At 44.1% G+C, this 24,881-nt stretch overlaps 1 protein-coding gene across 4 annotated transcripts in view; it reads left to right on the top strand.

Annotated features, from left to right (window-relative positions):
• Nucleotides 1-24,881, top strand: part of LOC124253291 (deleted in malignant brain tumors 1 protein-like) — a 130,411-nt gene that overhangs the window by 4,896 nt on the left and 100,634 nt on the right. For all 4 annotated transcript variants that reach the window (XR_006892159.1, XR_006892160.1, XM_046687034.1 and 1 more), the window contains exons 3-21: nucleotides 114-286; nucleotides 366-522; nucleotides 1,089-1,279; nucleotides 1,534-1,690; nucleotides 6,226-6,392; nucleotides 6,949-7,105; nucleotides 9,219-9,391; nucleotides 11,424-11,580; nucleotides 12,441-12,610; nucleotides 13,904-14,069; nucleotides 15,221-15,393; nucleotides 15,856-16,006; nucleotides 16,859-17,031; nucleotides 17,275-17,422; nucleotides 19,675-20,010; nucleotides 20,551-20,723; nucleotides 23,373-23,529; nucleotides 24,006-24,178; nucleotides 24,697-24,859. Coding sequence is in view for 2 of the 4 variants with exons in the window: in XM_046687034.1 (XP_046542990.1) it covers nucleotides 114-286; nucleotides 366-522; nucleotides 1,089-1,279; nucleotides 1,534-1,690; nucleotides 6,226-6,392; nucleotides 6,949-7,105; nucleotides 9,219-9,391; nucleotides 11,424-11,580; nucleotides 12,441-12,610; nucleotides 13,904-14,069; nucleotides 15,221-15,393; nucleotides 15,856-16,006; nucleotides 16,859-17,031; nucleotides 17,275-17,422; nucleotides 19,675-20,010; nucleotides 20,551-20,723; nucleotides 23,373-23,529; nucleotides 24,006-24,178; nucleotides 24,697-24,859 (3,315 nt within the window). In the remaining 2 variants the exon portion in view is untranslated. The remainder of the gene's footprint in view (nucleotides 1-113; nucleotides 287-365; nucleotides 523-1,088; nucleotides 1,280-1,533; nucleotides 1,691-6,225; nucleotides 6,393-6,948; nucleotides 7,106-9,218; nucleotides 9,392-11,423; nucleotides 11,581-12,440; nucleotides 12,611-13,903; nucleotides 14,070-15,220; nucleotides 15,394-15,855; nucleotides 16,007-16,858; nucleotides 17,032-17,274; nucleotides 17,423-19,674; nucleotides 20,011-20,550; nucleotides 20,724-23,372; nucleotides 23,530-24,005; nucleotides 24,179-24,696; nucleotides 24,860-24,881) is intronic.

The following is a 24,881-nucleotide window of genomic DNA, read 5'->3' as shown; positions in this document are numbered from 1 at the left end:
GAATCACCCGACCCATGCTCTTTACAGTTCTGTAATAGATACCAAAACGACCATATATACTTATGACTTAAAGGTTTGCTTTCAATTAACAAATGTCCTAATCATGTCCCTAGTTCATTGTTTACACCCCATGGAGGATCGTACTATGGGCCTGGTGGAGGGGTTATCTGGCTGGATGACTTTAGCTGTACTGGAAGTGAGGCTAGGCTGACAGATTGCCTTCTGAAACCCTGGGCTGTCACCGACTGTACCCACAACAACGACGCAGGAGTGGACTGTGATCCAGGTACATCTTCTTCATAGTTTTCAGTAATATCGAAGGCTGTGGGTATTTGAAGTCTTACACCTATCTTTACGTGTTGTAGACATGGAGACGGACATACCCGTCCAGATTACAGGAGGTACTTCAGGTCTGATGGGTCGTGTGGAGATTCAACACCAGGGTCAGTGGGGTACTGTCTGTGACGACGAGTGGGATGACAAGGATGCTGCCGTCGTCTGCAGGCAAATGGGGTTCTCCAAGTGAGTACAGGAGATCACTCCTTGTTGCCTGTAGTCGGAGGGCGTGTCGAGGGGATCTGGGACGGAGGACATATATACTCATGCCAATAATGGTTGTCACCCGTTCTAATGTTTTAATTGGAGAGGGGGGGGGGGGGGGTGACAACCATTTTTGGCATGAGTATATGTTAATCGTCGCTACTATATGACATGTACAGTCGTACCTCGTTGTCGTGCACATTGGAAGCTGGGAATAATTAAACTTTATCCGGGGTTAGGTTATGAGAGATTTTCACCAGATCGAGACGCGCCACTTGATTTCAATTCGTTACTTTCAGTACCCAGGCTTCAGCTGGTAATTGGGGTGGCATGTCAGGCGTGTCATCAGTTTCACTGTCCCTGTCTGGGACAGACGTCATCATCTAAGTCATATCTAAGTCATATGAACACAAAATTCAATAGTTTAATTTTCGTATGTTTTACTCATATATACCATTGTAGTTGCCAGTAACAGTCATGTAAGAACACTTATGTAACTTGCTGCTGATGTGCCTACTGGCTCATCCTTTCTCTACTCCTCTGTGCAGTGTTTATGCTGTGCCACTGACTAATTCCTACTTCACCAATGGCTCGGGTGTTCCCAACCAGCCAGTGTGGTTAGACGACGTGCGATGCACCGGGAGCGAGACCGGCCTTGGAGCCTGCGATCACAAACCTTGGGGATCCAACAAGTGCCACAACACGGAGAACGCAGGCGTCATCTGTCTTCCAGTGCCATGTTAGCATCTACTCCATTCATTTCTGTTATCGATTATCTAACGCATGGTCTTACACGGCCATGCACAGTGTCCCGTCTGACGGTTACTTGATAAACGTACGTAGCCAGCTTCTGATAAATACTTGTGCATTGTATGTGTGACGGGACACTTACTAACAAAGATCATCAAGTATCTGAGTCATAGTCGCACCTTGTGAGTTATTAATCAAATTAGGATGGCTTGATGATGTCTAAACAGGAGTTATCTGTTTCAGCGAGTGGCACTGGGTTGAAGGTACGTCTATCGGATGGCCTGGACCAGTATCAGGGCCGCGTGGAGCTGCAGCTATTCGGGCTATGGGGTACTGTCTGCGATGACAGCTTTGACAAAAGAGAAGCTACTGTCGTCTGCAGAATGTTGGGATACAGTTCGTAAGCCGTCATTAGAACCATATACATGCTTTCGTGCATTGAAATATAGAAATATACACAATACTTTAACATAACTCTTTATTTCTTTTCTTCTGTAACTGTTTCTGACAGCCAGGCAAACCCAGACCGTGTTTTATGAAGGAGGGTTCATTGATTTTTTTTGTTAAAATGTTGTTGAAATCATAAGCATAAACAACTTTGCCTTTGAATCAGCGAAGGCCCGAAAACAGAGTGCATCTCAGTATCCGCTGTTGGGAGATCCAGCTGCTATAGTCTCCCCGTTACAATGTACCGCCCTGGCTGACTGTGTGGCTGTAGGGAGATCCAGCTGCTATAGTCTCCCGTTACAATGTACCGACCTGGCTGAGTGGGTGGCTGTAGGGAGATCCAGCTGCTATAGGCTCCCCGTTACAATGTACCGCCCTGGCTGACCGTGTGGCTGTAGGGAGATCCAGCTGCTATAGTCTCCGTTACAATGTACCGACCTGGCTGACCGTGTGGCTGTAGGGAGATCCAGCTGCTATAGTCTCCCCGTTACAATGTACCGCCCTGGCTGAGTGGGTGGCTGTAGGGAGATCCAGCTGCTATAGTCTCCCGTTACAATGTACCGACCTGGCTGACCGTGTGGCTGTAGGGAGATCCAGCTGCTATAGTCTCCCCGTTACAATGTACCGCCCTGGCTGACCGTGTGGCTGTAGGGAGATCCAGCTGCTATAGTCTCCGTTACAATGTACCGACCTGGCTGAGTGGGTGGCTGTAGGGAGATCCAGCTGCTATAGTCTCCGTTACAATGTACCGACCTGGCTGAGTGGGTGGCTGTAGGGAGATCCAGCTGCTATAGTCTCCCGTTACAATGTACCGACCTGGCTGACTGTGTGGCTGTAGGGAGATCCAGCTGCTATAGTCTCCGTTACAATGTACCGACCTGGCTGAGTGGGTGGCTGTAGGGAGATCCAGCTGCTATAGTCTCCGTTACAATGTACCAACCTGGCTGAGTGGGTGGCTGTAGGGAGATCCAGCTGCTATAGTCTCCCGTTACAATGTACCGACCTGGCTGAGTGGGTGGCTGTAGGGAGATCCAGCTGCTATAGTCTCCGTTACAATGTACCGACCTGGCTGACTGGGTGGCTGTAGGGAGATCCAGCTGCTATAGTCTCCCGTTACAATGTACCGACCTGGCTGAGTGGGTGGCTGTAGGGAGATCCAGCTGCTATAGTCTCCGTTACAATGTACCGACCTGGCTGACTGGGTGGCTGTAGGGAGATCCAGCTGCTATAGTCTCCCGTTACAATGTACCGACCTGGCTGAGTGGGTGGCTGTAGGGAGATCCAGCTGCTATAGTCTCCCCGTTACAATGTACCGCCCTGGCTGACCGTGTGGCTGTAGGGAGATCCAGCTGCTATAGTCTCCCGTTACAATGTACCGACCTGGCTGACCGTGTGGCTGTAGGGAGATCCAGCTGCTATAGTCTCCCCGTTACAATGTACCGCCCTGGCTGACCGTGTGGCTGTAGGGAGATCCAGCTGCTATAGTCTCCGTTACAATGTACCGACCTGGCTGAGTGGGTGGCTGTAGGGAGATCCAGCTGCTATAGTCTCCCGTTACAATGTACCGACCTGGCTGACTGGGTGGCTGTAGGGAGATCCAGCTGCTATAGTCTCCCGTTACAATGTACCGACCTGGCTGACTGGGTGGCTGTAGGGAGATCCAGCTGCTATAGTCTCCGTTACAATGTACCGACCTGGCTGAGTGGGTGGCTGTAGGGAGATCCAGCTGCTATAGTCTCCCGTTACAATGTACCGACCTGGCTGACTGGGTGGCTGTAGGGAGATCCAGCTGCTATAGTCTCCCGTTACAATGTACCGACCTGGCTGAGTGGGTGGCTGTAGGGAGATCCAGCTGCTATAGTCTCCCCGTTACAATGTACCGCCCTGGCTGACCGTGTGGCTGTAGGGAGATCCAGCTGCTATAGTCTCCGTTACAATGTACCGACCTGGCTGACCGTGTGGCTGTAGGGAGATCCAGCTGCTATAGGCTCCCCGTTACAATGTACCGACCTGGGTGACTGTGTAGCTGTTGGGAGATCCAGCTGAATGTTGTTGTAGAGGACACGTGTTGGGTGGTCACTGTTGCCTAAATTTAATTGCAGAGGACATGTGTTGAGTGGTGATTGTTCCCTAAATGTTGGTGTAGAGGACGTGTTGGGTGGTGACTGTTCCCTAAATGTTGGTGTAGAGGAGACGTGTTGGGTGGTGACTGTTCCCTAAATGTTGTTGTAGAGGACACGTATAGGGTGGTGACTGTTCCCTAAATGTTGTTGTAGAGGACACGTATTGGGTGGTGACTGTTCCCTAAATGTTGTAGAGGACGTGTAAGGTGGTGAGTGTTCCCTAAATGTTGTTGTAAAGGACACGTGTTGGGTGGTGACTGTTCCCTAAATGTTGTTGTAGAGGGCGTGTAGGGTGGTGACTGTTCCCTAAATGTTGTTGTAGAGGGCGTGTAGGGTGGTGACTGTTCCCTAAATGCTTGTGTAGAGGAAACGTATAGGGTGGTGACTGTTCCCTAAATGTTGTTGTAGAGGACACGTATAGGGTGGTGACTATTCCCTAAATGTTGTTGTAGAGGACACGTGTTGGGTGGTGACTGTTCCCTAAATGTTGTTGTAGAGGACACGTGTAGGGTGGTGACTGTTCCCGAAATGTTGTTGTAGAGGACACGTGTTGGGTGGTGACTGTTCCCTAAATGTTGGTGTAGAGGACACGTGTTGGGTGGTGACTGTTCCCTAAATGTTGGTGTAGAGGACCCGTGTTAGGTGGTGACTGTTCCCTAAATGTTGGTGTAGAGGACACGTATAGGGTGGTGACTGTTCCCTAAATGTTGGTGTAGAGGACACGTGTTGGGTGGTGACTGTTGCCTAAATGTTGTTGTAGAGGAAACGTGTTGGGTGGTGACTGTTGCCTAAATGTTGTTGTAAAGCACACGTGTTGGGTGGTGACTGTTGCCTAAATGTTGTTGTAGAGGGCGTGTAGGGTGGTGACTGTTCCCTAAATGTTGGTGTAAAGGACACGTGTTGGGTGGTGACTGTTGCCTAAATGTTGTTGTAGAGGGCGTGTAGGGTGGTGAGTGTTCCCTAAATGTTGTTGTAAAGCACACGTGTTGGGTGGTGACTGTTCCCTAAATGTTGGTGTAAAGGACACGTGTTGGGTGGTGACTGTTGCCTAAATGTTGTTGTAGAGGACACGTATAGGGTGGTGACAGTTCCCTAAATGTTGGTGTAAAGGACACGTGTTGGGTGGTGACTGTTGCCTAAATGTTGTTGTAGAGGGCGTGTAGGGTGGTGACTGTTCCCTAAATGTTGTTGTAGAGGACACGTATAGGGTGGTGACTGTTCCCTAAATGTTGTTGTAAAGCACACGTGTTGGGTGGTGACTGTTGCCTAAATGTTGTTGTAGAGGGCGTGTAGGGTGGTGACTGTTCCCTAAATGTTGGTGTAAAGGACACGTGTTGGGTGGTGACTGTTGCCTAAATGTTGTTGTAGAGGGCGTGTAGGGTGGTGAGTGTTCCCTAAATGTTGTTGTAAAGCACACGTGTTGGGTGGTGACTGTTGCCTAAATGTTGTTGTAGAGGGCGTGTTGGGTGGTGACTGTTCCCTAAATGTTGTTGTATAGGACACGTATAGGGTGGTGACTTTTCCCTAAATATTGTTGTAGAGGACACGTGTAGGGTGGTGAGTGTTCCCTAAATGTTGTTGTAGAGGACACGTGTTGGGTGGTGACTGTTCCCTAAATGTTGTTGTAGAGGACACGTGTATGATGGTGACTGTTCCCTAAATGTTGGTGTAGAGGACACGTGCATGATGGTGACTGTTCCCTAAATGTTGGTGTAAAGCACACGTGTTGGGTGGTGACTGTTGCCTAAATGTTGTTGTAGAGGGCGTGTAGGGTGGTGACTGTTCCCTAAATGTTGGTGTAAAGGACACGTGTTGGGTGGTGACTGTTGCCTAAATGTTGTTGTAGAGGGCGTGTTAGGTGGTGACTGTTCCCTAAATGTTGGTGTAGAGGACACGTATAGGGTGGTGACAGTTCCCTAAATGTTGGTGTAAAGGACACGTGTTGGGTGGTGACTGTTGCCTAAATGTTGTTGTAGAGGGCGTGTAGGGTGGTGACTGTTCCCTAAATATTGTTGTAGAGGACACGTATAGGGTGGTGACTGTTCCCTAAATGTTGTTGTAAAGCACACGTGTTGGGTGGTGACTGTTGCCTAAATGTTGTTGTAGAGGGCGTGTAGGGTGGTGACTGTTCCCTAAATGTTGGTGTAAAGGACACGTGTTGGGTGGTGACTGTTCCCTAAATGTTGGTGTAGAGGACACGTGTTAGGTGGTGACTGTTCCCTAAATGTTGTTGTAGAGGACACGTGTATGATGGTGACTGTTCCCTAAATGTTGGTGTAGAGGACACGTGTTAGGTGGTGACTGTTCCCTAAATGTTGTTGTAGAGGACACGTGTATGATGGTGACTGTTCCCTAAATGTTGTAGAGGACTCGTATTGGGTGATGACATGTACGCAGCAGGAACCGGCCCAATCTGGCTTGATGATATGGTCTGTAACGGTACTGAAACGTCTGTGGACAACTGTACCCACCACCCCTGGGGCGTCAACGACTGTTCACATAGGGAAGATGTCGGTGTCAAGTGTCAACCCAGTGAGTATCTGGATAACCAGTAATAGCATAAGTGTCCCTACCTGTGTTATCGTGGTGTATACACTGCCGACAATCGGCAACAAATACATCAATCCGCCATACTGACTGGAGACTATCCCAGCTGATACATACCATGAGATATGAGGATAGAGGATCAATCCCGTCAAGAGATCTACACTTTAATAACAATACATCTGTATTCATCAGTGTTCAATAATGTCGCGTACTAATGTCGATATTACTCTTTTGGTCATTCAAATTTGGGCGTCTGTAGAAGGAATGACGAAAACGGTCAAAGCTAACCTAGGATGGAGGAAGGAACGCCATCACCTAATGATGATCTCATGTAAACATGGATTACTGTTGTACTTAGCCCTTGTATATGGACACATACTTGATGACAGCGCGGCAGCCCATTTCGAATACCGTGATTATCAAAGTGTCTGCGCAACATCAGCGCAAAGTTACTTGAGGTCGGCGTTGTTGCACATAGTTTTACTAAAACATTTTAAAAAGTAGATAAATGTTCCTCAAGATGACATTGATTTGATTTCAGAGCAGAATGTGACTGTGCAGGTCCGTCTGGAGAACGGCAGCTCCCAGGTCGAGGGCCGCGTGGAGGTGTTCCACGGCGGTGTGTGGGGGACTGTGTGTGACAGTCTCTGGGACGCGGCAGACGCGGCAGTTGTCTGCAGGATGCTCAACCTATCGTTGTACGTGCAATACAATACTATATCCAAACAGAAGGATATACAACCTCACTATGTGCTTTATGACCTAACACATATTACGAGATATGGAAGAGTGAATGAAGTTTGGGGCACCTGCTCCATCCGTTTTTGGATTGCAAATTATGCGAATGCGCTCGATCTGTAATAAACGAGAAATGTGTAAGGGACATGTAAACGATTGATATCTGACGATGAAGTTGCCATTAGGTATATCAGCGTTATATTGTTGAGGTAAATCAGCGTTATAGTGTTGGAGGTATATCAGCGTTATAGTGTTGGAGGTATATCAGCGTTATAGTGTTGGAGGTATATCAGCGTTATATTGTTGGAGTATATCAGCGTTATATTGTTGGAGGTATATCAGCGTTATAGTGTTGGAGGTATATCAGCGTTATATTGTTGGAGTATATCAGCGTTATATTGTTGGAGGTAAATCAGCGTTATAGTGTTGGAGGTATATCAGCGTTATATTGTTGGAGTATATCAGCGTTATATTGTTGGAGGTATATCAGCGTTATATTGTTGGAGGTATATCAGCGTTATATTGTTGGAGCCTATCAGCGTTATATTGTTCGAGCAGTTATATTGTTGGAGGTATATCAGATATCAGCGTTATATTGTTGGAGGTATATCAGCGTTATATTGTTGGAGGTATATCAGCGTTATATTGTTGGAGGTATATATCAGCGTTATATTGTTGGAGGTATATCAGCGTTATATTGTTGGAGTATATCAGCGTTATATTGTTGGAGGTAAATCAGCGTTATAGTGTTGGAGGTATATCAGCGTTATATTGTTGGAGTATATCAGCGTTATATTGTTGGAGGTATATCAGCGTTATATTGTTGGAGGTATATCAGCGTTATATTGTTGGAGCCTATCAGCGTTATATTGTTCGAGGATATCAGCGTTATATTGTTGGAGGTATATCAGGGTTATATTGTTGGAGCCTATCAGCGTTATATTGTTGGAGGTATATCAGCGTTATATTGTTGGAGCCTATCAGCGTTATATTGTTGGAGCCTATCAGCGTTATATTGTTGGAGGTATATCAGCGTTATATTGTTGGAGCCTATCAGCGTTATATTGCGTTATATTTTCGAGGATATCAGCGTTAGGATATATCAGAGGGATATATCAGCGTTATATTGTTGGAGGTATATCAGCGTTATATTGTTGGAGTTATATTGTTGGAGGTATATCTATCATATTGTTGGAGGTATATCAGCGTTATATTGTTGGAGGAGTTATATCAGCGTTATATTGTTGGAGGTATATCAGCGTTATATTGTTGGAAGTATCAGCGTTATATTGTTGGAGGTATATAGCGTTATATTGTTCTAGGATATATCAGCGTTATATTGTTGGAGGTATATCAGCGTTATATTTATATTGTTGGAGTTGTATATCAGCGTTATATTGTTGGAGCCTATCAGCGTTATATTGTTCGAGGATATCAGCGTTATATTGTTGGAGGTATATCAGCGTTATATTGTTGGAGGCCTATCAGCGTTATATTGTTGGAGGTATATCAGCGTTATATTGTTGGAGGTATATCAGCGTTATATTGTTGGAGGTATATATCAGCGTTATATTGTTGGAGGTATATCAGCGTTATATTGTTGGAGTATATCAGCGTTATATTGTTGGAGGTATATCAGTGTAAACTGTTGTAGTTGGGCGGGTAAACACTCGCTAGCAACATTAAATTACACAAATGTTATCATTCCGGATCTGGAGTTGAGAAGGTATGCACCGGCCACCTCCAATAAACTGCACAAATATTGTCATGTTTATATATCATAATCATTTATACGAGATGTGATTCCTTACTTTATACACGTTTTCAGAAGACAAAATATGCTGATTTTGAAACATTCCAAATATATTAACTCAGCCTTCACCTTTCAATGTTATACATTTTCCTGTGTTGAATAAACGGGTTATCTTTTCCCTGACTTGTGCCCTTGGAGGCCTCATTTTACTTACGGTTAACATATAAAAAATGTCCAGTAATTCCACTAACTGGTAATTATCTGTCAAAGGGCTGTCAAGACGCTAAGTTGTTCAACCTTATCCTTTGCCTTATCTTCAGTGGCAATGCCGTGTCCATTTCCAACGCGGGTTTCGGCCAAGGTTCTGGATCAGTCTTGTTGGGTAATGTGGACTGCGTTGGCACCGAGGAAGATCTTGGATTGTGCAAGTTCCCAAGATGGACAGTTAACCAGTGTCAACATTCTCATGATGCGGGAGTCATTTGTCAAGCAGGTGAGGTTTGTTGAAGCAGACAAAGTCAGTCAGTGGTCGCAGACCTTTCCTAACGTTCAGACGATTGTTGATACCATACGTTAATAGCCGGGCCTAACTGGGGGGAAGGTCAGGGTGCACATATTTTGTCAGTGGGAGGGGAGGGTAGAGCCGGGGGAAAAACATTTAAGTGGGAGGGGAGAGTAGAGCCGGAAGAAACCCTTTTCTATGGGGTGGGGGTGGGGAAGTAGAGCCGGAGGAAACACATTTCAGTGGGAGGGGAGAGTAGAGCCGGAGGAAACACATTTCAGTTTTATTGGAAAGTAGAGCCGGAGGAAACACATTTCAGTGGGAGGGGAGAGTAGAGCCGGAGGAAACACATTTCAGTGGGAGGGGAGAGTAGAGCCGGAGGAAACACATTTCAGTGGGAGGGGAGAGTAGAGCCGGAGGAAACACATTTCAGTGGGAGGGGAAAGTAGAGCCGGAGGAAACACATTTCAGTGGGAGGGGAAAGCAGAGCCGAAGGAAACACATTTCAGTGGGAGGGAAAGTAGAGCCGAAGGAAACACATTTCAGTTTTATTGGAAAGTAGAGCCGAAGGAAACACATTTCAGTGGGAGGGGAAAGTAGAGCCGGAGGAAACACATTTCAGTGGTAGGGGAAAGTAGAGCCGGAGGAAACACATTTCAGTGGTAGGGGAAAGTAGAGACGGAGGAAACACATTTCAGTGGGAGGGGAAAGTAGAGCCGGAGGAAACACATTTCAGTGGGAGGGGAGAGTAGAGCCGGAGGAAACACATTTCAGTGGGAGGGGAAAGTAGAGCCGGAGGAAACACATTTCAGTGGGAGGGGAAAGTAGAGCCGGAGGAAACACATTTCAGTGGGAGGGGAGTAAAGCCGGAGGAAACACATTTCAGTGGGAGGGGAGTAAAGCCGGAGGAAACACATTTCAGTGGGAGGAGAAAGTAGAGCCGGAGGAAACACATTTCAGTGGTAGGGGAAAGTAGAGACGGAGGAAACACATTTCAGTGGTAGGGGAAAGTAGAGACGGAGGAAACACATTTCAGTGGGAGGGGAGAGTAGAGCCGGAGGAAACACATTTCAGTGGTAGGGGAAAGTAGAGCCGGAGGAAACACATTTCAGTGGGAGGGGAGAGTAGAGCCGGAGGAAACACATTTCAGTGGGAGGGGAAAGTAGAGCCGGAGGAAACACATTTCAGTGGGAGGGGAAAGTAGAGCCGGAGGAAACACATTTCAGTGGGAGGGGAGAGTAAAGCCGGAGGAAACACATTTCAGTGGGAGGGGGGAGTAAAGCCGGAGGAAACACATTTCAGTGGGAGGAGAAAGTAGAGCCGGAGGAAACACATTTCAGTGGTAGGGGAAAGTAGAGACGGAGGAAACACATTTCAGTGGTAGGGGAAAGTAGAGACGGAGGAAACACATTTCAGTGGGAGGGGAGAGTAGAGCCGGAGGAAACACATTTCAGTGGTAGGGGAAAGTAGAGCCGGAGGAAACACATTTCAGTGGGAGGGGAGAGTAGAGCCGGAGGAAACACATTTCAGTGGGAGGGAAAGTAGAGCCGGAGGAAACACATTTCAGTGGGAGGGGAAAGCAGAGCCGAAGGAAACACATTTCAGTGGGAGGGGGGAGTAGAGCCGGAGGAAACACATTTCAGTTTTATTGGAAAGTAGAGCCGAAGGAAACACATTTCAGTGGGAGCAGAGTGGAGAGCCGGAGGAAAGGTTTGAGTATGGGCTTCCGATGTAGCAGGCAAACAGCTCGTTTGACGTATCTAAAATCTAAAATTTGGTATTCAGTGCAAATATAAACGCGGTGACATGTGGAGTCCTCAACCAATTCCTAAACGCAACGTCTATCTTTAGAAGAAAGATAATTCAATATAATCAGACCTACTTAACGTGATGTGCTCCAGAATGTTTTCCATGCTTCAGTATCGAATACTATATTGTCGTAATAAGAAACAGCATTAAATGCATGTAGGACTTCAGTAGACAGATTGTAATCAAGCTTGACACAAGGGTATGCCTGTTCTAGCCACTGCCAACATGACCGCAGTCCGTCTTGCTGGAGGCGCCACGCCATCTGAGGGCCGAGTCGAAGTCTTCTACAACAACACCTGGGGCACGGTGTGCGACGACAACTTCGGCGGAAAAGAAGCTGCCGTTATCTGTCGGTCGCTTGGATACAATGCGTAATTACCACTTAGACATTTTTCATCACAAGTGAGGGGCGTTGGGGTAGCCTAATGGTTAAAGCGTCCGCTCGTCACGCTGAATACCCGGGTTTGATTCGCCACATGGGTTCAATGTGTGAAGCCCATTTCAGGTGTGCCCCGCCGTGATATTGTTGGAATATTGCTAAAAGCGGCGTAAAACCATACTCACTCACTACAAGTGTTAAGCAAGTTAAAACTGAAAGTTTCAATTGCTAGATTCTCCTTGTTGTACTTGTTGTACTTGTTGTACTTGTTGTACTTGTTGACTCGAGTCTACTACACTGCTGTCGTTGTGTGTCAGCCGCCGCGTAACAGCTTCTCAACTGTATCATTTCCCTGAACCAAACATTGCAATGTTACTTTAATAACGTTGAGAAAGAAATCAATTTCACACCAGGTAAAAACTACATAGTTTCCCAGAGGGCACACCAGGTGGAGATAGTTCCACCTTCACAGTTATACAGTCACGTAACGCCGGCCGCCATGTCATGTTATGGTCAGCTACATATAGATGCATTTGGGGCTTCAGTTCGAAAAGTTGATTTTGCTGACCAATGTACCTTCACTGACTCCATCGGCGAGCCAAGACCTAGATCTGTCATCGACATACATGTAGGTGACTGCATGCTGGTCAAGAGTATGCTGTATTCTTCTTGAAAAAGTAAATTCACACGGCGCAAACTGGAACAACACAATAGGTGAAGCATACATGAACTCCTCCTCCTCCTCCTACTACTACTACTGCTAGTAGTAGTAGTAGTAGTAGTAGTAGTAATAGTAGTAGTAGTAGTAGGTAGCCTTACAGGTAAGTGTGTAATTTCCCCTTGGGGTCACAGATCCGGCTCTGTGGCAGTGGCCCGAGCAGCGTACGGCCCTGGGTCAGGTCCAATATGGCTTGATGATCTGATGTGTCAGGGAACTGAGACGAACCTCAACCAGTGCGGGCACAGGGGCTGGGGGCGGTCCAGCTGTCGACATGATGAGGATGCGTCAGTCCTGTGTTCAGGTGAGTTTAACTGCAGTGATAATCTTAGTCCATTCCTTCTCTGTGCCAACAGCTTATCTCTAAAGTGTATGCTGTTGTCAGCCATTATCATACATCTTGCTGACTTACCTTCGTTTATAAAGACAACAACTTCAGTGATAACACAACATCCACACAATTGTTCCAGCACCTTTAACTGATTTTGTAAACCGGATATAGTGAATCATTGTAACACTATAACATTATATAGCCCTCTAGCGCATCCAATGTAGATGCATGCTCAAGGCGCTTTGGTTCCCTCGATCATTGGATGTCAATCTTAACGACACATCATATTTTCAATGTCACCTCCCTGGGGATCATACAACTGTTGCAGACACTAGGCGCACCAAGGTAAGGTGGCTTTCCCATCCTTACGAGGTACCCATTCACAGCGGGGTGGCCTGGGACACATAGTCACAGTACTTTGTCCAAGTTTTACTGAACGTTCCTGTACCCGTACCTGGGTGTTTACACATATTTCTGTGGCCACCATCTGGTCATATACCAACGGATTCGTGGGACGCTGGTACAGTGCACAGGATTGTGTATTGTACACCGGTGACAACACTGAAATAGTCTGCACACAAAGTTGACTCCAAGGTTTTTACACTGGATCACAGTTGGGCTCCATCCCGTCACCTTAAACTAGCTGGATCACTAGCCTGGCGCCTTAGACAGATCGCCCACCAGGCTCTCTATTATCAGCAAACAATAACAAAAAAACAGTTTCTGAATGTAACTGATGAACGCCTTTACACCGTGACTCGTGTTATATATCTAGTTCGTTTTCAGACGTCTCATATTAATACTTATAATTTGAGTTTGTCAAAAACCTTTACCTGATAAATAATGATCAAAGAATGTAACAGAATATGTTGTGTACCCCTGTGCAGATGATGCTTCGTCTTATTTCTTGAATGATTTTGTCTAAATACTATTCTCCAATCATTGATAACCAGAATGTAATAGCTAGGTGTGTGTAATATTAATGCGACCATCTGCAGTATACCTACCCTTACCTTGTATATGGAATGGTAATACAAAGAGCGTTACAAGTATTTGATGTTACTTGTCCTTATTTGGGTAAAACTGTAGTCTACAAACGACATAACGAATATATCGAAATAGTCTCATACATGGTTCATCAATCTACCAACGTTCCGAGTGGACATTTTAAACGTGTGCCTACGAACATGTTATATGATTATTTATCATCAGAGAGGCATGTTAGTTGATGTTTACTGCAGCCACATGACTTGTTGGTTGTTACAGATGGCTCCACAACTGGGGACTGTGTCGCAGTACGGTTGGTTGGTGGGGCTATGAATACAGAAGGTCGGGTGGAGGTCTACTACAATGGTAGCTGGGGGACTGTTTGCGATGATTACTGGAGCAACATGGACGCCCAAGTCGTTTGCCGAATGCTCGGACTCCCTGCGTTAGTATCATAAACTAGCAGACAAAAGAAAGTTATCACTTTTAATGTAATAGTATAAAAAAGAAACACGTTGTTACAGGTTTAAACCCAAGCAGAAATATTCGCCAAAACGCAACATGATCCCGATAACAACGCAGCTGTCTGAAAACTTCGTACGAATCGTGCATTTTTCCGATATTGAACACAGCAGGCATGCAGTAACCAAAACACCACCACGAATATGCCAAAACTTACGCACGCGGAACGAGACCGGGCGATCGGTATGCCAATATGGGGACTTCACAACGTCAGCTGGCAAGAACCTTCAACTGCAGCCAGGCCTCAATCAGCAAATTGATAAACCGGTACCAGCAAACAGACCCAAGACCGCCCATAGCCAAGAGTCACGACACCGGCTGAAGACCGCTACATCCGGCAGATCCATCTGCGGTACGGCGGCGACAGTTCATCAGTACACGCCATAAGCAGACGAACAGTCCTTCGACGACTTAGTACCGCTGGTACACGAGCCTACCGCCCTTCCGTGGAATGACTTTTGCTCGTCTACACCGTCAAGCAGACTGCAATGGGCACGAACTGTACGTCGGTGGCAGCCACGTGACTGGGAGAGAGTGCGCAGATGAAAGTTGGGTCAGTCGGTTTAGAAACGATGGAGAGTTCGAGTTTTTCGACGTAGAGGAGAGCGACTGGCGCCAAAATGCTCCCTAGAAGTTCATCCGTTCGACGGAGAAGGGTGACATTTGTGGCCAGAGCACAAGAAGACTGGTTATCATGCGAGGACATCTGAATGCCCAGCGATACAGGGGTGAAGTGTTGAAAGACCAGCAATACAATGAATTTTCAGTCAAATTATTGGAAAATGATTTCTGTTTGTCTCACATACGTCTTTGTTTCTGTTTTGTGTTCAAGTGAAGTCGGAGATGACTTTCTTTTGCCCGGTAGCTTAGTAGTAGAATATAGTGCACACAAGGAGGCATGCAGATCTGAAATCAATATATATCTCAACACACAGAATCACGTCAAGGAAAACAGCGTTATGTTGTTATGTTTTTTATTTGAAGTAAAATTAATTATAAGTTCATATTCTTGACGCAAAAGACAACATTGAATTATTAATGTGGCATATATCAAGCAAAATTTTCTTCCTTTAGAGACGGGGCAATGCCCCGGCTTCAGTCCTTCTTTGGTCAAGGACACCTTCCTACTATACTTGACGATGTTAAGTGTGACGGGTCCGAGCTGTCTCTGGGGGAGTGCACGCACGCCCCCTGGGGGCAGAGCAACTGTAACCAGCGGGAGGATGCCGGAGTGGTCTGCCAGGCCGGTAGGTAGCACCTTCACATTCCTGCACAGTGCATGGTCTACCAAAGGAAATATCAATGGAGGGACACTACGTTCAGCTGTCCCCGGTGCCTCAAAGTTGCTATCATGGATGATGTCATACCTGAAGCTGTTCATGAGTTTTTAATAAATATAGTGGATTAGTGGTGAAACACTTTATCTGACATAAAACAGATATTTCACTCCCGTGAAAAACGCTTGATACGTTATGTCGACCTCTGTGACTTTTGTTTAAGACCACAAAATAATTACATTGTGAATTTTCTTGCCAAATAAGCCACCCCACCCCCACCCCCACCCACAAAACCCGAAATAACTGGAAAAAAACGCATATGTAAGATCCATATTTGTGAAGTGACTTGATGAGCAACCGTGTTACCAGCATATCCAGATGTCCCCGATACAGCCAGTCACTTAGCACTAGTAACTATGTATCTTGTATCAGCAACAACCGTGACGGTCCGCCTTGTGAATGGGACGTCGACGTCGAATGGTCGTGTGGAGGTGTTCTACAACAACACGTGGGGCACGGTGTGTGACGACAGGTTCGGGAACAGAGAGGCACAAGTTGTCTGCCATATGTTAGGATTAGAGCGGTACGTCATGTGACATACGTCATTGACAGGTGCACATCAAATACAGATGTACTCGTAATTAGTGTTCTAGCATGAGAAACACTCCGTAGTTTGAACCTAATCTGGCTGATCTGAACGCAACTGTTGTTGCTAATGGTGCTCTTGTTGCCGAGTCTGCTTAAACATATAGTGTATTGTTATTAGTGGAAATGTTATCTCCACGGGTTAACCAGTGTGTCTCCGCTCAGCCGCCCGCCAATGTAAACGTTGATGCATCAGTGACAAAAATTATGTCCATTGCAATTCCTTATTTTGACTTATACCATATGTTCCCGAATTATTTCAGATGAACAATTGACAAGACTTAGCATATGTTTATGACGGGTGCCACCGGAGGGGCAGGATACACGAACCTATTCGCGAACACATGGTATCATCACTATTTCATAGTGATTCATAAACACATGCTCTGTCATCGTATCGCATGGTGACAATCACTGGATTGTCTGGTTCAGATCCGATTTGTTTACAAACAACATCATACAGCTGTAATACTGCAGAAACAAATATCTGCTCATGATATAGTCGCAACTGTACAATGGACTCTGCTTTTGGCAGAGATTTCTTATGAAAGGATTTTGTGGCTTCTATATGATCTAGGGGTGTTGATAAATGGTTGTGAATGGTTTTGTAAAAAATGTTTGGAGGTCAAAGGATGCAAACGTTGCAGTGTTAGGGGAATGTTGTCGCTTTGGTATTCATGTTGATACTTTCACGACATATATGAAATACAGGTTTAAACGCCTTTGTATTTCACAAGACAAACATCCCAGTCAGTGTTACGATATGTTAAACTGTTCACTTCTGTTGCAGGCTTGGCAGTATGGCGATTGGTAATGCATACTTTGGACAAGGCTCTGGTGCTGTACTGCTTGATAACGTTAGATGTATTGGCACTGAGGACAATGTCGCTGAATGTACAAGCAACGGTTGGTACAACTCTCACTGCCAACATCAAGACGACGTCGGTGTTCTCTGTAGTGAAGGTGCGCCACTTCCTGAGTGGGAGATTAATTCTCTATTTAAATTACGAAATTCATAGCATACTAACTCTGGCATTCCCTACTCGAATATTTTGTATGTTTATGGCTGGCAGTTTCATGGAATGTTTACATGATTGTGTTAGTGTACAGACGTATTGGTGCACCAGTATAAATGTGATACACACTAAGTACAGGATACATGAAACCTGAGCAACATATACAATGAGATGAGTTATTTCTCTACAGATGTTCCCAAGTTGCGTCTTGCTGACGGCCCAACTAAGTTCCAAGGCCGTCTTGAGATGAACGTGGAGGGAACATGGGGGACCATCTGTGGTGACCACTTCTCCAACAACGCCGCAGATGTTGTATGCCGTCAGATGGGATTACCATTGTAAGTACATCGTTTTTGTATTCTTAACACATACCCATCGCTTAATCTTACCAGCCATCCTATTGCTTACACCTAGAGGTCACTCTCACCTATATCCATTTTCTAGACTTTGTATCGAATGTATGGGTGAACATGTTTTTTGTATTAAAAATGCATCTCAATTCCACACGTCCGAAAACAAAAACATTCTTGTGTATTCCTTTTCAGAATCTTATCTCTGATAATAGATGCATTATTTCACTCATTTCAATATGATATCCAATTATGTATTGCATTCGGAACAAAAACATGAAGGTTGGGTTATATCCTAAAATCCTACACATAACACTTAATAGGGCACAAACCTTTTAAATCTTCACCGTTATTGTGAAACCCTCTTACCCTGAAATGAACTACTTCTACTTCGGTGCCATGAAAGCATCAATCCAGTAACAATTATGTACACGCTGAATCAGGAGGCGGCCAGACTGATAGAGGATTGTAAGTTGCTGCTGACCCTTTGATACACTGCGGGTGTTTATCTTCCTTGAGTGGCATTTTTAGAAGTTGGATGTCAGATAGAACAAGTATATATGGATGACAACTTCTTTTATTCTAGAGCACGACGTTTCGATACAGGTTCTTGTATCGTTTTCAAGTGAGAATGAAAACGATACAAGAACCTGTATCGAAACGTCGTGCTCTAGAATAAATGAAGTTGAAATCCATATATACTTGTTCTATCTATGTGGGTGTTTAGTTCCTTCTTTCAAACAAATGTACGTTTGGCAGTGGTGATTGGAAGCAATTCTGTATCCAATAATTTCGGATCATGAGATAGGTAACAGGCTGTTTAAGTGGTTCCCACTTAGCAACAAACCTGTTCTGACTCTTTGTAATATGTAACATCTTGTAATATGTATCATCCTGTAGTATGTGTCATCTTGTAATATGTATCATCTTGTAATATGTATCATCTTGTTATATGTAACATCTTGTAGTATGTATCATCTTGTAATATGTGTCATCTTGTAATATGTATCATCTTGTAATATGTATCATCCTGTAGTATGTATCATCTTGTAATATGTGTCATCTTGTAATATGTAACATCTTGTAATATGTATCATCCTGTAGTATGTGTCATCTTGTAATATGTATCATCTTGTAATATGTATCATCTTGTAATATGTATCATCCTGTAGTATGTGTCATCTTGTAATATGTGTCATCTTGTAATATGTGTCATCTTGTAATATGTAACATCTTGTAATATGTATCATCCTGTAGTATGTATCATCTTGTAATATGTATCATCTTGTTATATGTATCATCTTGTAATATGTATCATCTTGTTATATGTGTCATCTTGTAATATGTAACATCTTGTAATATGTATCATCCTGTAGTATGTATCATCTTGTAATATGTGTCATCTTGTAATATGTAACATCTTGTAATATGTATCATCCTGTAGTATGTATGTGTCATCTTGTAATATGTATCATCTTGTAATATCATCCTGTAATATGTATCATCTTGTAATATGTGTCATCTTGTAATATGTAACATCTTGTAATATGTATCATCCTGTAGTATGTGTCATCTTGTAATATGTATCATCTTGTAATATGTATCATCTTGTAATATGTATCATCCTGTAGTATGTGTCATCTTGTAGTATGTGTCATCTTGTAATATGTGTCATCTTGTAATATGTAACATCTTGTAATATGTATCATCCTGTAGTATGTATCATCTTGTAATACAGTCAAATCCCGATGAGTCGAATCGCTGGGGACCAAGTAATAAATTCGACTTATCGATGTATTCGAGACATAGGTATGTCTATGAGGGTAGAAAAAAATGATGATCCAGTCCTAATTCCTCTGCCTAAGCATTTGTTTATCTAATGATTTCCCTATCACTAATAGATACCTTTGAATCTCATGGGACCAAATTTCCTTCTCGAGTCATCATGTGTATTTATGACACGAATTCGTGTAACCGGTATTCAAATGATGACAATTATAACAGGGAATGGTCGGGACCGACAGGTACTTCGAGTTATGCATTATATTCGAGACACCGGCATTCGACTCATCGGGATTTGACTGTATGTACCATCTTGTTATATGTATCATCTTGTAATATGTAACATCTTGTAGTATGTATCATCTTGTAATATGTATCATCTTGTAATGTGTAACATCTTGTAGTATGTAGCATCTTGTAGTATGTAGCATCTTGTAATATGTAACATCTGTATTTAGCGGCGCGGCTGTGACAGTTATCGGTGCTCCCTACGGCCAGGGCACAGGCAAGATATGGCTGGACAGCATCAACTGTCGGGGCAATGAGACGTCAGTGTCAAGCTGCCATCACAACGCTTTGGGAAATAATGTTTGTGATCATTCGGAAGATGTAAGTGTCATGTGTCGATCTTCAGCATCCACAGCGAATGTGACAGCGCGACTGGCAGACGGTCGCATCCCAACAGAAGGACGCCTTGAAGTGTTTGTGAATGGGCAGTGGGGTTCAGCTTGTGATGACGGGTTCGCACGACACGATAATGCTGCAGTTGCTTGTAGGATGCTTGGCATGTCAACGTACGTTCTTGCATGCATGTCGAGGAATGGCAATACTACCGCAGTTTAGTTGGCAACTGATTGTTGTAACACATTCAGATGGCTCATACCCGTGAAGATTCGGGTTAGAATTGATCTTCAGTAACCCATGCTTGTCGTAAGAGGCGACTAACGGAATCGGGTGGTCAGGCTCGATGACTTGGTTGACACATGTCATCGTATCCGAATTGCGTAGATTGATGTTCATGCTGTTGATCACTGGGTTGTCTGGTCCAGACTCGATTATTTACAGACCGCTGTCATATAGCTGGAATAGTGCTGAGTGCAACGTAAAACTAAACTCACTCACTCAAATTACACATATACAACACATTCCAAAGGAAAACTTGGACTGGGTACCAAAGTCGTAACTGTCAGAATACATGATGCTTTCAGGGTGATAACAGATTCAAAATGGTTCTCACAGGGATAGACGTATATGTCTATGACATTAAATATTGAATGACAGAGACACGTGAGCTGAGTACACGTATATAAGATATATTCATTACTGGCCGGCAGAGATCATCCGGTTTCTTACTCCAACGCATGGTATGGGCAGGGGACTGGACCTGTTTGGATGGATGACGTGGCGTGTACGGGGTCAGAACTGTCACTGGCTAGTTGCCCTCAAAGACCGTACGGCACCGGAGATTGCGGCCATGATGAGGATGTCGGGATTAGCTGTCCACCAGGTGGGTCTTTTGGTGTGTTTGTTTGTTTCTACACTGCAGCTGTGTAAATAATCGTGTCTCTTTCATACATGCCGGTGGTTGATATCCTGGCAGCGATACATGCCATAACCACCCGATCTCCAGATGTAACACGTGTTACGACAAACATGGCTTGCTGAACACCAATTCTTGTATGGATCTTCCTGACAAGGGTTTGTACGTTACTATTCTATTCTTCAAAATGCAAATGGATATTCAAAGGTTGTTAGATGTTATATCCGCCAACGATCTTGAAGAACGATAAGCGTAAGTTAGAAAATGTCAAAGTATGCGAGTGTGGATACTGATGTAGGATTTACCATTCGTTCAACGAGGCATACTGCGTTTCAATATGAAACAAGTTTTTATGGATAACTGCGTTTCAGTTTCCCAATGTAGATTTCAGGGAGTCTGTCTCACTCCTCAAATTGAGTTGGCCTGGCCGGTGGGCAGCCAATGACGTTCACCCGTCTCCCTATCATGTCCCAGACGAGTAAAGGTCTGGGCTCATAGCTGTCCATGGCATTCTATGAATTTTGTACTACTGGATCACTGGTGATTTGTGTACGTCGCGAGCCCTGGCGTTGTGCTCCCCAAAGACAAAACATCAACCAACACGCCTTGCAACGGGGTGAACAATGGATGTCAATATTGCTGCGCATCAACCCTTCTTTACACGAAATGAAGTGGGGTTTGGGCACCATAGTGATGCCACTCCCTCACCAAATCGACCCACCAGCATATCACAGATGAGAGGTTCACACAGGCTTGGCATTAATTTCAACGTCTACGAACATCTAGAAGTGCAAAGTGAATCGGGACTTATCTGAAAACACGACGCGTTCACAGCGACGGTAACCCCAGGTCGAGGTCGTGTTCACCGTTGCCATCTGTTGGCAAGATCACACTGTCCAAGAGGCGGCACACCACATGGCCACCAAGCATGGGGATAGGATGCGTTTGGGGTTATTGGAGACACGCTGCATGGGAAGTCTGCATCCACATGCACTTGGCTGTTGTGCTTGGGCGTTTGAATCAAACATGGTGCTGGTGTGTTTCACCATCCTTGTTTTTCGCTGTTTTGTTCAATGTTTCATTTCACTCAAACTCAACGAATATTGAATTGGTTGCTTTACTGCATGTTCCAACATGTCGTTTAAAGTGCCCATTAAGCACACAAAAAGTTGCAATTACCTTAGAGTATAAATGACCTACAATATGGAACAAGTTTTCATGGATAACAACTTCTTTATTTCTGGTTTGCTTGACAACGGTACAAGAATCTGTATCGAAACGTCGCACTCACGAAATAAAGAAGTTGTTATCCATAAAAACCTGTTCCATATTGTACGTCTCAACTTCAAAAATGCCACTCAAACAAGTTATAAATGACCTCATCACTATTAAGTTTGTATATGACTATCAAATTTTAGGGTGTTCCCATACTTTTTGTTTGTAGTATATTTCTAAATAACATTTATTCATAATATTCTTCGCAAGTGTTACATAGTGTTCCTCCTACACCACTTTCACTTCCACACAAGTAGTATACTGTAAACCTTGCATTTCGTCATCAGTTTCATTCAAAGGTCAAAGATGTTTATTGTACAAAAGGCCTCCGGCCCATATACATTGGAGTTATACATATACATTATACATATGGTGCAATAAGTAGTAATTAGTGATCCAAACAGCAAATCATGATACAGGCAGTAAATTATGTACAAGTAGTGAAATACGATGGACATACAACACTTTTTATCAGATTGTTACGTTTAATAAGAGCATAATTGATATAGTACGACAGCTTTATTATTACATGCTGGTCAGTTGATGAAAGAAGTAGTTTAAATGCTAATGTAGGTGGCTTACGTAGATAATATTCAGCTATATATTTCGTACGCAAATCTTTATACAAAGGACATACAAGCAAAAAATGGATTTCATTTTCCACATCTATATTACACAATGGGCATATTCTCTTGCATCGTTCAATATAAAAACGTCTTCCTTCGTTTACCATTATGTTGATCAAACCTAACCTAAAACGTATAAATGGATATCTTAATTTCTTTGATGTTAAAAACGACAGATATTTCTCCGGCTGGAGTAGGGATTTGTCGTAGAGTCGTACCGTGAACTATTATGTATTACTGAATGCCATTCTTGATTAAACATATTAAGACTTCTTTCTCGGAACTGAGTTAAAAACAAACTTGCATCACCAACTGACTGACTTAACCATACAAAACCATAACCATGTGAAAACAGAAGATTTCTTAGATAAGATGCCCACGTCACTTTACCAATGTTGTCCAAATGAACAAGCATGTTATAAGCCTTTTTTGGTAATCTATGTTCTTGCATACACAATATCTTAAACCAGAATTTTATACATCGAATATGAGCATTTATATACAGGGGATACATCCCATTCTTGCAGATACAGTGAGATGTCACATGGTCCTTCAACAATATGTATATAACCGTTCTGTTTGAAAGTCCAGTGAGCTATACTTGTCGGCTTTGGGCGTGCCGGTGGTTATGTCACCATTTTGTTTGCTTCACACCTAGTTCTCTACAGACAGATTCTCCGTTACCTGGTCTCCTTGCATTTAAATTTCCTTTCAGCTGGTTTGCTCAACGTAAGCGTGCGCCTGGTTGGTGGCTCTGACTCTCACACTGGCCGGGTAGAGATCTTGAACCTGGGGACGTGGGGTACCGTCTGTGACGACGGCTGGGGAATACCTGAAGCCAACGTCATTTGTAAGCAGCTTGGATTTTGGAAGTATGTTATTTTCTCCTGGAACTTTCACTGTTGTTTGTTTTTTCCCTTGTTGAAAATATAGTAAGGCCCATAGCTTTCATGTCAAATGTTACTTATGTAATTCTATATTGTACTTATAAGTCCCTGGCAAAATGTGTTTCCGGCAGCTTTGTGTTGTCCTCGCCTGACCCACCTGGGACTGACGGCTACAGGTGCCCACCACTTTTAACCATGACAAAATAGAAATGTAAATAATATTTGGCACAAATGAAACAAGGAAACATCCGAAGATTTCCGAGTGTTACAAAGTTTTCCGAATGAAAGTCAAAAGACCGGTTTTCGATCAGCGTATCGCAATACGTATCGTTTTCATGCCTGAGCCGGTAAATACCGGTGAACCGGTTATATTGTGCATCTTCTTGTATACACACAGTACGAGTAGGAATGTAGGCAACGCCACTGAAAGAAGATTTGTATGAAAATCATGATTGTTTCAGTACACTGAGCATTCCAGTACCCAACGCTTACTACGGACGGGGCAATGGAGACATATTGGTTGACGACATGAACTGTATCGGCAACGAGAGCAACATCGGCTACTGTCGGCACCCCTTGTGGGGCAGCAACAATTGTGACCACTCGGAAGATGCCGGTGTCATGTGCCTGCCAGGTTAAGTTGGAACTGTGACGTCACAGACACATCATAACACGGAATCGATGACATGGAGATCGATCGACCAAATATACTTACTCAGGGATGATCTCATATTGAACGTGGCGATGGGGCAGCCTAATGGTTAAAGCATGGGCTTTTCTCGCCGAAAACACGGGTTCGATTTTCCGCACAGGTAGAATGTGTGAAGTCCTTTCTGGAGTGCCTCGCTAAAAGCGGCGTGAACCTGTTCTCACTCGTTCTCAAACTATGTATTACAGATGTGTTACTGACAATACCTCAGAAGATAACGTATTCACAGATTAAGCTTTCCAAATCAAAATTCACAAATGATCTTATTCTATTTTGAAATGTGTTTTCTTAATTCATCAGAGATATTACGTTTTGAAACTGAATAATCACTTTAAAACTTGAACTGCAATTGTTTTTAATGAGATATGCAAATATTCTATTTCAAGTTTTCACATTGTTTTCAATACACAATTACGTCTACAATCTCGGACGGAATGTTGCAGGGGTGCAGCCCTCTCCGCCGATACAGGTGCGTCTGGCCGGGGGTCTAAACAAATACCAAGGCCGGCTGGAGATCATGTACCGGGGCGTGTGGGGCACTGTGTGTGATGACCACTTCCAGGTCCCTGAAGCAACAGTGGTCTGTCGGATGTTGGGGTTTGGATCGTACGTAAAAGCTCCGTTGTAG

Source organism: Haliotis rubra, unplaced genomic scaffold (assembly GCF_003918875.1).
Source record: "Haliotis rubra isolate DU_JTF1 unplaced genomic scaffold, ASM391887v1 Scf538, whole genome shotgun sequence".
Taxonomy (NCBI): domain Eukaryota; kingdom Metazoa; phylum Mollusca; class Gastropoda; order Lepetellida; family Haliotidae; genus Haliotis; species Haliotis rubra.
The sequence above is the reverse complement of the archived record's forward strand: the minus strand, read 5'-3'. Positions and strand labels throughout refer to the sequence as shown.